This window comes from Aphidius gifuensis, linkage group LG5 (genome assembly GCF_014905175.1).
Source record: "Aphidius gifuensis isolate YNYX2018 linkage group LG5, ASM1490517v1, whole genome shotgun sequence".
NCBI classification, from domain to species: domain Eukaryota; kingdom Metazoa; phylum Arthropoda; class Insecta; order Hymenoptera; family Braconidae; genus Aphidius; species Aphidius gifuensis.
In genome coordinates this window covers 16,529,767-16,541,950 of record NC_057792.1, presented here as the reverse complement: position 1 = coordinate 16,541,950, position 12,184 = coordinate 16,529,767, and the positions used below count along the sequence as shown (strand labels likewise).

The 12,184-nt window shown below is 23.7% G+C and overlaps 1 protein-coding gene across 1 annotated transcript in view; it reads left to right on the top strand.

The window, feature by feature from the left end:
* LOC122856500 (putative uncharacterized protein DDB_G0282133) overlaps window positions 1-6,337 on the top strand; it is a 32,274-nt gene extending 25,937 nt beyond the window's left edge. Inside the window, exons 4-8 of the mRNA XM_044158175.1 lie at window positions 102-258; window positions 409-456; window positions 533-645; window positions 818-1,261; window positions 1,391-6,337. Of these exons, the coding sequence (XP_044014110.1) occupies window positions 102-258; window positions 409-456; window positions 533-645; window positions 818-1,261; window positions 1,391-5,479 (4,851 nt within the window). The 3' untranslated portion in view covers window positions 5,480-6,337. The remainder of the gene's footprint in view (window positions 1-101; window positions 259-408; window positions 457-532; window positions 646-817; window positions 1,262-1,390) is intronic.
* Window positions 6,338-12,184: the final 5,847 nt, after the last annotated feature.

The following is a 12,184-nucleotide window of genomic DNA, read 5'->3' as shown; positions in this document are numbered from 1 at the left end:
TTGAAAATTATTATTTTATGCAAATTCATTGATACAACAAGACTTTGATTAATTGAATATATATTGATAAAATTAAAATATATTATTGTAATTAATTATAGATAACTGAAAATGAAAGAGGAGCTAGACTTCCGGAATTATTGAGTGAATTGGATTTGGAAAGTCTCGAAGCAACTGAAGATGATATTGATAATCTTAGTAAAGTTGTCAAAAGATTAGCACCATCAGAAGAGAATGGCGAGTACCAAGTTTATCAAGGTTCATTATAATAAAACTAACAATAATCTAACTATACTATTTAATTATCATATTAATTGGCTTTTAATTTTCGTAATTTAAATATACTAAAATTATAATAATATTATAATAATACTAATGGCTTTTTGATTAACAATATTTTGATCTTAGTATTTTTTGGAAATGAGGAACTTTTAAAGGAGTGGCTGAAGGGAGCTGGTACTTGTTTATTTATTTTTTAAATACATGTATTATTTTGTTTTTGTTAATTTATTTTAATTTATTTTGCATGTAGATAAGGGTCAGCCAGGTGTTGATTTTCCAATGTTGACATCAATACCACCGACAAAGTTTAATTGCAAGCAACACAAGGATGGTTATTATGGTGATACTGAGACAAATTGTCAGGTATAATACAAAAACAAAAGTAAAAAAATAATAAACATATTATAAATAAAAACAAGTCTGTAAAATTATTATACAGCATTTATATTTTTTATTTTTTTATTTAATTTAAATTTTAATTATATTCATAAGATATTAGAAAAAAAATGAAAAAAGATAATTTTATTAATTCTAGGTATTCCATATCTGTGACAATGGTCGTAAGACATCATTTTTATGTCCAAATGGTACAATATTTCAACAATCACAATTAATATGTGACTGGTGGTTTAAAGTTGATTGCAGTAAATCAGCTGAGTTATATGAACAAAGCGCTGAACAACTTGCCAAGGATGAACGTAAACGTGCTGATAAAAAACGTATGAATTCTGAATTTCATCGTTTTGGTAATGATAATACTGATAATAATAATAATCAATATCCACAACAAAATTCTGGTGGTAAACAGGGTGTTACAAGAGATAATAATGATAATAATAATTATTCTCAAGTATCAAGAAATCAATTGCCTGGTACAGAACAACGTGAATATAATAAAAATAATTATAATAATAACAATCAACAGCAACAACAACAAACAAATAAAAGATTAAATAACAAACAACAATTGAATAAAATAAATGACGATACAATTATCAATAAAAATAATAAATTAACAGATAAAACAGAAACAAATAATTCACGTAATAAAAATTATTATAACAATCAATTAATAAATGACGATAATAAAAATGACAAATTTAACAATTACGAACAAAGAGGTAATAATAAATATTCATCACAGCAACAACAAGAACAACAACAAAATAATGATAATAATGATAATAATGATAATTATCATTCAACAACAACATTACGTGAAAATTTAAGACAATCGAAATCACGAAAAAATCAATATCAAGATAATTATAATAATAATAATAATGATGATGATGTTAATCGTGGAACACCAGCATATATTGAAACAACAACATTTAGAACAAGTACACCAAGTCCAATTAAAGAGTATCAACAACCAGCTGAAACATCAGCATTTGTATCACAAAGAAATCGTTACAATAAACAATACAATGATCAATTTAATTCATACTACAATAATAATAATAATAATAATAATAATATAAATCGTATAACAGTATCATCAACAACACGTAAAAATATTATAAATCAAAATACACCACAAAATATATTAAAGCCAAGAGAACAAATACCTGATTTTCCACACTCGACATTTAATCCAATTTTCAAACCACGAACAACAACAACAACAACAACTGAACCAACTAATACAAATAATAATTATTATTATGGAAATAAAAATAAAGAACAAAAAAGTACTGCAATACCATACGTAACGACACAAAATTATCGTAAAACACATCAAGATTTGCGAACAGTATATCCTGATTTTAAACAAACAGCAGCAACGACAATGGTGCCTGTATTTACAACAGACATAATAAGAAACTATCAAGGTACATCAACACCAGGTTCTACTTACACAGAACGGGCGGAGACTACGCCAAGTGACTTTACGGAAGCAAGTACAATATCACTCATAACACCACCACAAACTTATGCTAATTCAAAGACATATAATACATTTGAAAAAATACAAAAATATAATGAATTTTCACGTTTACCATTAACAACAACAACAACAACAACACTACGTCCATTATTACAAGAAAGTTATGTTGGACAAACAGCTGGTAATCCAACTCAACCAATTGTTAAATATCAAAATGATAAATTAATAAATAATAATAATTATGATCAAAATTCACTTGGTACAACACAATCACATGATCTTATTAATGATGAAAAAATTAATCAAGTACGTCAACCATCAAAAAGTACTGTTAAAATAAATACAAATTTACGAAAAAATAATATTATATCAACAACTGAAAAACCATTAAAAAATTATCAACATTTTAATCAACAAAATATTAATAATACTAAAAATTCAAAAACATATGATACAAGTATAACATATAAAAATGGTAAAATACAACAATCAACAACAACTCCATATGTACCATTTACTAAAAATTATGCATATATAACTTCTTCATCATCATCAACGACAACAACAACACAAAAACCACCGACATATACAGCAACAGTGCCAACATTTACTGGTATATTGCAGTATAAAAATGGACCAAAGCCAATTGCTAAATTACAAAATTCAATACCAAGTACAGTTAGTACATTTAAAGGTAGTCCAGCATATTTGCCAGAAGTTGGAACAAATCAACAACTTTATTTGCCAAAAAAATCAACACCACCAAATTCATCATTGGAAAAAGAGCATGCATTAAATATGCTGAAATCATTGAAAGGATTGGAAGGTACAATGCCAACAATTATATCAAATAATGCTAATCGTGATGGTTTAACAATACCACATTCATCAAGTCCAGCAACGTTACACTCATTGGCATTATATTTTGCTCAAAATAGTAGTGAAAAAATTAATGAAACAGATGATCTTAATCAAGCTAATCAAAATGATAAATTAATACAAAAAAATAATACCTCTGCTGAGCTGCCAACAAATATATTAACTCAACATACAATTAATTCATACACTGAATTATTTAATTTAAATGATGCAATTGATGTTTTAAAAAATGCATCATCAATTGATAATAATAATAATAGTGAAAGTAATGATGGTGAAGATGATAATGATGATAACGATGATGATGATGATTTAGATATACAACAAAGTGAAGGACCAGTTGCTGGTTTAAATAGAAGAACAAATAATACAAAATTACGTGAACTTGCACAAGTGTTTACTCATGCATTGTCAGCATATTTACAAGATCCTGAAACATTTAAAAAAATATTAACTGAAATACGACCAACAGAGCCAACTTTTATTGATAATAATATTGATGAGACAACGACATTTACAGCAATGACAACTGAAATTTATCCAACAACATCTGATGATTATCCATCAGTGACTAAAGAAAAAGATGAAGTATTAGATTTTTCAGAAGATTTTATTGGACCAAGAAGAAATATTGGTAATCCAACAACAACTGAAATTCCAACAACAACAGATGACGGTGGATTTGGTTATTATACAACATCATTAACATATTCTGATGTAAATTTACCAGCAGCAGCAGCAGTAACAACAACACAAGCATCAATTGAAAATACACGTGATTATTTAGATCCACCATCTGATGATTTTGCATCAGCAATTAATCAAGCATTTGATTCATCAAATGGTAATGAAATACAAAATCTCAGTGGACCATCTGGTAATGATGCTGATAATTATTATCAACCTGATTATTTACCAGATGAAAATAATCGTGTTGGTAAATTATTAAAAAATTCAACATCATATCAGCCATATGGTCAATATGTTAAACCAGATAATTCAAATCCAATTCATGATAATTATGTTGCATCATCAACACCATCATCATATGAAGAAACATTTCCACCAAATCATCGACGTGAAGAATTAACAACTGAATTTATAAAAACAACAACAGACATACCAACAACAACAGATTTACCAAGAACAACAACGGTACCATTTAGAATACGTTATTATGATACAACAACAATTATACCAGATAAACAGGATAATGATGATGACAGTGAATCACTTGTAACAGCAAATAGTATTTATTCAAATTATAAAAATTATAATTATGCAAGTACACAAAAATATTCATTAGATAAACCAAATAACAATTTTATAACTCAAGTATCATCACAATCAACAAATCCAATAAATAATAATAATAATAATATAAATGATAAATTAACAAATGAAGATATTGAAAATAGAATAAATAATCATTGGACATCATCACCAGTAACAGAGTTATGGGAAACAAATGTATTTGTTGATCCAAATCATATTAATCATGAGTTAACATCATCAAATAATAATATTAAAACAACAAGTGTTGAAAATATAAGCAATGATCCAACAACTCATACATCAATAACAACAAATTTTGATAATTTAGTAACAGATGCCACAAACAGTATTAATTCACGTAATTCGAAACAATATATTAATGATAATAATTATAATATAAATAATAATTTTGAATCATCAACACCATTAGAATGGGCTGCAACTGAAACTGATACACCAACATCATTTTCATTACTTGATAATTTAAATACAGCAACACCATCATCACCAATTTATACAACAAAATCAACAACAACAATAACATCATCAATAACAACGAATAATAATAAACAAAGTGGTGCATTGTATTCAATAACTAAAACAATAAATAAAAAATTAAATGATAATAATAATAGTACAATAGAAAATGAAATGTTACAGGCTAAAGAAATGTTTGGTAATTTAAATGATACAAGTTCAGCGACATTAATGAAAATAATGAAAACAGCTGATAAAGATGTTACTGTTAGACAATTAGTATTGTTGTTGATAAGTCATTGTAGTGGACCAATGAATAAAACAAAAGAAGAAGAAAAAAATGAATTATTAAATGAACTATTAAAAATGCCAGTTAGTAAATTTGGTGATGATGAATCACGAGAAATAGTAGCTGATATTAATCGTGTTAATTTATCACCAATTGTTATTGATGATACACAAATTAAAACAACAAGTATATCAACAACATCAACTGAACCAATTGTTACAACATTTCGTAGTAGTAAACAATTAAAAAGAATTAAAACAAATGTTGATGATGCATTAATTAATTATAATGATAGTGATGATATTGTTGATGATAATGTTGTGTCTGATGCAAGGGCACTTGAATTACTCAGGTCGCTTTATACTGTTGCCGCCAAATGGGGTTGAAATAATACTCAACATTGCTCATAAACAAACACGAGTATATCATGAGGATTTTTTTTTCTTAATATTTTATTTTTTTTTAATCATTTTTTTTTTCATTTTGTTTGCAATTGAAAAGAAAATCCTAGATGACATAATAATTATTTGGCTGATAAAATTTAGTTTTTATTTTTTATATTTAAATATAATAATTAATAATAAAAATTATTTTTTATTTTTAAGTTGATGTAATTTGGGTTCATGTTATACAAAGGATTTTGAAATATTTATATAAAAAAAAAAAAAAACAATTAACCAGTGTTAAATATTTTTAATTTTCTTTATTTTTATTAAAAAAATTTTTGAAAAATTTAAACTGGCCAGTATCGTCAATGTTACTTATGTAGATGGATATACAATTAATTATTTAAGTTTCATCAAATAGCAATAAGTAGCAAAGTAAAAAAAAATAAAAAAGTTATACAAAAAAAAAAAAATATATAAAATAAAAAAAACATAAAAAAAAGATAAAGCGAGGAATTGTTTCGAATCTACGAGATTAAATTTTGTTATATTTACAAATGCGTCGAATGTAGGTTCAATTTAAAAAATATTTAAAACACAAAAATACCCAAATGCTACAAATATTTGCATGCAGATTAGTCTCATTTTTTAGGGATGTTTTTATTATTAAAAAAATGTATTTTAACAACAACACAACGATCTAAACCAGCTTTTTTTTTTATTTCGATTTTGTCAATTATAAAAAAAAATTAAAAAACTATCTGACATTACTCAATTTAATCTTAAGTCATAGCTTGTTTTTATTATTAATGATATAAATATTTTCAACTAATGTTAATTATTATTAAAAAAAAAAAAGGATCAAAGTTTAATTAATACTTGATGTATTAAGTAACAACATAATAAAAATAATGTTACTAATTAAAAAAAAAATTAAATAAATTCAAGATCGCAGGGAAATATATAAAATAAAAATAATATTATCTTACAAATGAACAAAAAAAAAAAATGCATAAACAATGAAAAATTTTTATTATATATTTCAATGTTAATTTTAAATTTTACAATTGGTCATTAAGCAATAATAAAAGCCATAAACAACATAAAAAAAAATAGGGATAATTATCAATAATAATTTCGAGGATTATTAATGATCTCAAAGTGAACTGAATTTTATTGGCCAATTCCACCATCGATTGTTGGTTTTTTTTTTAAACTTTTCAACAAATTCAAGTTGTTAGCTTGATTTCACTGCCAAGAGACAATTTTTACTCAGACGGATTTTCATTGTTTCGTTTTTTTTGATAACTATTGTTTTTCTTATCTCGGGAGATTTATCATTAATTAATGAAATATATATTATACACGAAAAAAAAAAAAAAAAAAGTTATTAATTATTATTTTATTGAGTGTCTTTTACTCAAAGTGTAGATACATCCCCATATATAAACTTTTTATGTAAAATATGTTTGTACAGAAGTGTGAATAAAGATAAAACAAATGGGTTTTGTTATTAAATTTATTTAACTATTATTTTTTTGTTTTTTAAATTTTAAATTTATTGTTTGTAATATTAAAAAATTCTTTTATCATGTGTAAAAATATCACATGGTTAAATTATTATTATTGAATAATAAAATTTGCTGATGTGTATTTTTAATTAATAATTAATTTTAATAGGTGTTGAATGAAAAATTTTTGCATTCATTGCTGTTTTAATTTTCATGGCAAAATTCCAAAAATTTGAAAAATAATAAAGCTTGAATATAAATGTATAAAATATTTATATTTATTTTTTAAATTTATTGATTTAACTTTGAGGATAATTATATTTTGGGGATAAATTTAAAGCTCATTTATTAGAGTAGCTTTAACTTAATCAAGATAATCTAATTCCAATTTCAAGATGTAAAATTTTCTCAATGAGATAACACTGTAGCTTGCTGTAGCTTAATTTTATCTATTTTTTTTTTATTTATTTTTATTTTTTTATCTCAAGCACTTTAGAGGGTGCTATATCTAAAATCGATTGAGCTCTCTTGATGTCTTGGTGTCTTGGGGTATCTGTGGAATGTCATCTGGAATTTCAAGAATGGACAAATTTGGTAATCAAGATGTGGCAAAAGGTCAATAATATAAATTCAAATGCTATATTGAATTTACACAATTACATTTGGAATTTTCAAGTAACAAAAATAATATAATAATACAAATAAAAATTTTAATTCCAGGCGGATTAATCATCCCACGATGTTAAAATATATAAAAGAAAAAAAAAAAAAAACATAGTTGATAGTGCAAATTATTATAAGCTGGTTGAAGAATTTAAAATGTTCAACGAGTCACGTCCTTCATTGCTGATTCATCGCTGTAGATTTTTTGATTTTGATAAGGAAAAGATGAGTCTCATATATTGTCGTTGGCACATTTATTCTCTCTCTCTTCCTCTTTTTCTATCTCATGTCACGTTCAATTGGCATATATAACATTTATTAAAAATATTAACAAACACTACAGGTGGTCCTTTTATTATTATTTTTTATTATTTTGAACTCAATTTTTCCCTCATTCAAGCTAATTAACAAATGAAAAAAAATAAAAAATTACAATACATAACTCATTTGCAATTTCACAATATTGTTTGATGATAAACAAACAATAGTAATAATTATTTTATTAAATAACAAATAAAATTAAATTATTTATCAATTTTAAAAGTAATTTATTTATATTATTATATTTTGTCCTATTTTGCAAACTCGCAATTAATTTATTCATGGATTAATCCAATTAATATTTTTTATTTATTTTTTTTTATAATTGACCTTTATTTATTTAAGAATTATTTTACAATTATTTGTAGATGATAAATCAAATTAATTGATTGAAATGTTTACACGATCTTGGAATATACCTATATATTTTTTTTAAAAATAATAAATTAATATAAAAGTTGGTATTTTTTTTTTTTTGAGTGAATAATCATTTATACAATCTTTTTCTAGTTCTTTTATAAAAAGTCAAGCTTTGTTATTTTTATCTTCAATTACACCTGACAAAATAAAGATATTATCAAGTATCCTTGGTTTTATGATTGATTTTACAGGTTTGGCATGAATATTTGCGCAATATTAAAAAATAATTATAACGATAAATATATATAAATATATTATACGCGATTAGTGTTAAAAAGTCAAGATATTTAAAATAGAAAAATAAAATTATATTTCTTTATTATTATACAGCAAGTAATTTACAGTTTTTTTTTTCTTTTTTTGATGATGTCATTTATTTATATTAAAAATTATAAAAAAAAACTATTGCTAGTAATTGTTGTAAGGATGTTTTTAAATATATTTTTACAAAAGTCATTTATTTTGTTTATTTTCATGATGTTTGCACGATTATATAATGAGTTGAGATAAATTAAATAATAGGTATCGAGATAGTTATAGTCAAGATTGATGGTAAAAGTGTGAAAGGTACTGTGGTTATTTTCATGTCGACGTATATCTCGGAATATCAAAAGCTACAATTGGCAGATGTATATTTTCAAACTAGTAATTTTCTAAGCTACAAACTGACATGCAATAAAAAAAAAAAATTGTTGATTAACTGACTTTACAATAATACTCGTTGAATTTTCATATATAAATTAATTTTTATTAAAGTACATATTTTAATTTGATTATACAATGTTACCTGTTAACTCTACAATAATATTTATTGATTTTAATTTTTAATTATTGATAATTTGCTGTGAAATTTAATTAATGCTTGTGATCTTCCTGATATTAAATTAGCTGATGGTACTTTTAAAAAAATATTTTTCCTTATTTAAAATTTTAATTATAATATACTATTTTTAATTATTGAATTACATAATCCATTGAGTTTTGATGCCTCACGAATGTAAGCGTGGAAAAGATCAACAGCATTATCATTGATAAATTTTTTAAACGTTTCAAATTTAAATTTAAAAATATTTAATTTAAAATCTTCGTATATATGAATTTGCATTACTTCTTCAACGTAACTTGGGAAATAAAATGTCTCTTTTAAATTACTGAAAATACTCAATGATAAATCCATTTGTTTCTCCTGAAAATTATAATACAAATTTAATTTATTCAAATTAATTATAAATATATTTTTAAATGACGTTAGTAAATAATAACTTACGATTTCTTCGAATGATTCTTCATTTGATAGAGTGCTAATAAATTTACTGTAACTATTGTTGATGATATCTTGAGTTGTTTTTTTAGCATATGATAATTTCTCTTTGTAATATTTATCGCAATCACTTCTTTTACCAGAAGCTCTTGTATTTTTCGAAACTGAATCATTATAAGTAGACTCAATTAAGTACAATGCATAATTTTTTAATTCAGTGTATTCCGTCAAATCAGTATCCTTGATATTTTTAATTGTCCCTTCAAGATCAACAACACGACGATAATGTTTTTGTTTGTAAACTTCATTTTGTGATTTTAAATTTAAACAAATATTTAAAAAATCATTCATGTCAGATGAAAATAATGTAAATGTTAATCGATAATCATCTAATTTATTTTTTTCTAATAGAATATTATCAATAAATTTTGTTTTATTTAAATAATAATTTTCAATTTCAGAAATTTTAGAATTTATTTTATCAAAATCACAATGTGCAAGATTTTTTCTCTTCTGAAAACATGGATATATAACTGCTTTAAATTGTTGTTGATAAATTGTATCGTTCTATAATGAATAAAAATTTTTTATAAGAATAAATTAATAAAATTAATAAACATCATTTTACAGATATTTTTATACCTCATAATAATTGATATGGCTTTTAAAATATTCGTATGTCTTGATGATATTGTTCTTGATAAATTGGTGCTTCATATCGAGTGTATTATGTACATATTGATAACAAGATTTGTCATCCCCATCAAACGCATTTAAACCATTCTTTTGATTTGCAACATCTTCATCCATATGATCAATTATAAAATTTATACTTTGTCGATAATTTTCCATTTCTTTTGTAACATTTTTATCCACGAATACTCTGTAGTCAAAGTCGCTCCAAAAATCACGACTAAACTCGAAAACTTTTTCATCATTGCTGTCACCATTAACCTGGAGTTAAAAAAAATAATCCAGTTGTAATTATGATAAAATAAATTCAGTATTATATTTAAAACAGAAAAAAAATTATAATCCTCACGTGATGACAAAGAAAAATTAAAACAACTGATAGAAAAATAACCCGGCTCATTGTAAATTGATGTGTCGCATGTCCGTGTTCATAAAAAAAACTGAATAGAAAATATGCGACAACGTTCTTTATATAAATATTTTTTGGTTTACTAATACTGTTCAGGCATTCATACAATATTAGTTAAATTTTTTTTTTTAAATAGTATGTGTGAAAAAAAAACTGATAAGATTATTTATTTATTTATTTATTTTTGAAAAGAACAGTTGTTAGTTACACGTAGATAATAAAAATATTTAAAATATGAGTCATATACAATATTGGTTATTCCTATGACGAGTTCGATAGTTTTAAATATATTTTGACTGTATGATAGTTAGAATTGATAATATCAAACGATAAAATTGTCCCGAAATAAAATTGGGAAAGCCGTATATTGTGCGTAGGTGGAATGCGTCACTGATAACAACGGTGAATAATTAACACCATTTTTTTTTTCATATAAATAGATTGACCTCCAATGATTAAACATAAAAATATTAATATTAAGATTGTATTTATAAATTTCCAGTGAAATAATAAATACAAATTTTAGGTCGTTTTAAATTAATATATTTCTATTTTATTTTATTTTTTGTTAATAGCTGTTGTCGTTTATAATATTATCATAAAACGAAAAGTATAAATATATATCTTTTAAAAAATAGTTATTGAAATTATTTATTATCTTTTTATGATTTGATAAACAAAAAAAATAAATTTTGCAGTTTAATATGCAAAGGCCATCAATGTTGAGTTGTTTTTTAAAGAAAAAATAAATTCAAATGATCAAATTTCCAGCATAAGGAATGAAATTTAATTGCGAAAATAGTTTAATAATTTTAAAATTTAGATTATTAAAATGTTTCTATAATTTTTTATTTTTATTTGGAGATTTGTTCCTCAAAAACAACTAGGTCATTTAATATCATCATCAATTTGTCATTAAAAAAAAAATGTTATTTTTAAAATAGTTAAAAAATTTCGATTCGAAATAACTAATCACTGTTCGATTTGTTTTTTCTTATATAAATTTATTTTAAAAAAACTCACGGCTCAACACACGACCTTTGTTTTTGAATAAATTAATTTTTTATTATTTTTTATATTTTTAATAAACTTTCGACCTAAATAAATTTTATATTAAAAAATAAAAACACTAATGATTTCTTGAATCGTTCGAGCCTCATTAGCACCGAAATAGATTTAATGACAAAATATTTTTTTCCCCAATAAAAAATTGATGAAACCTGCGTTGAAATAAATTTTTATATTCAGTTATTTTAATATAATTTAACTAGCCACATCGTTTAACAATGGCTCGTGTCATTATTTTATCAATTCTCATAATTTTCCTTTGTAAATACGTAAGTTATTAATTGTAAAATTATTTATCTTTTTCTAAAATTAATACTCAATTTTTCTGCTTACTTTAAATAATAATTAAAACTCTTTTT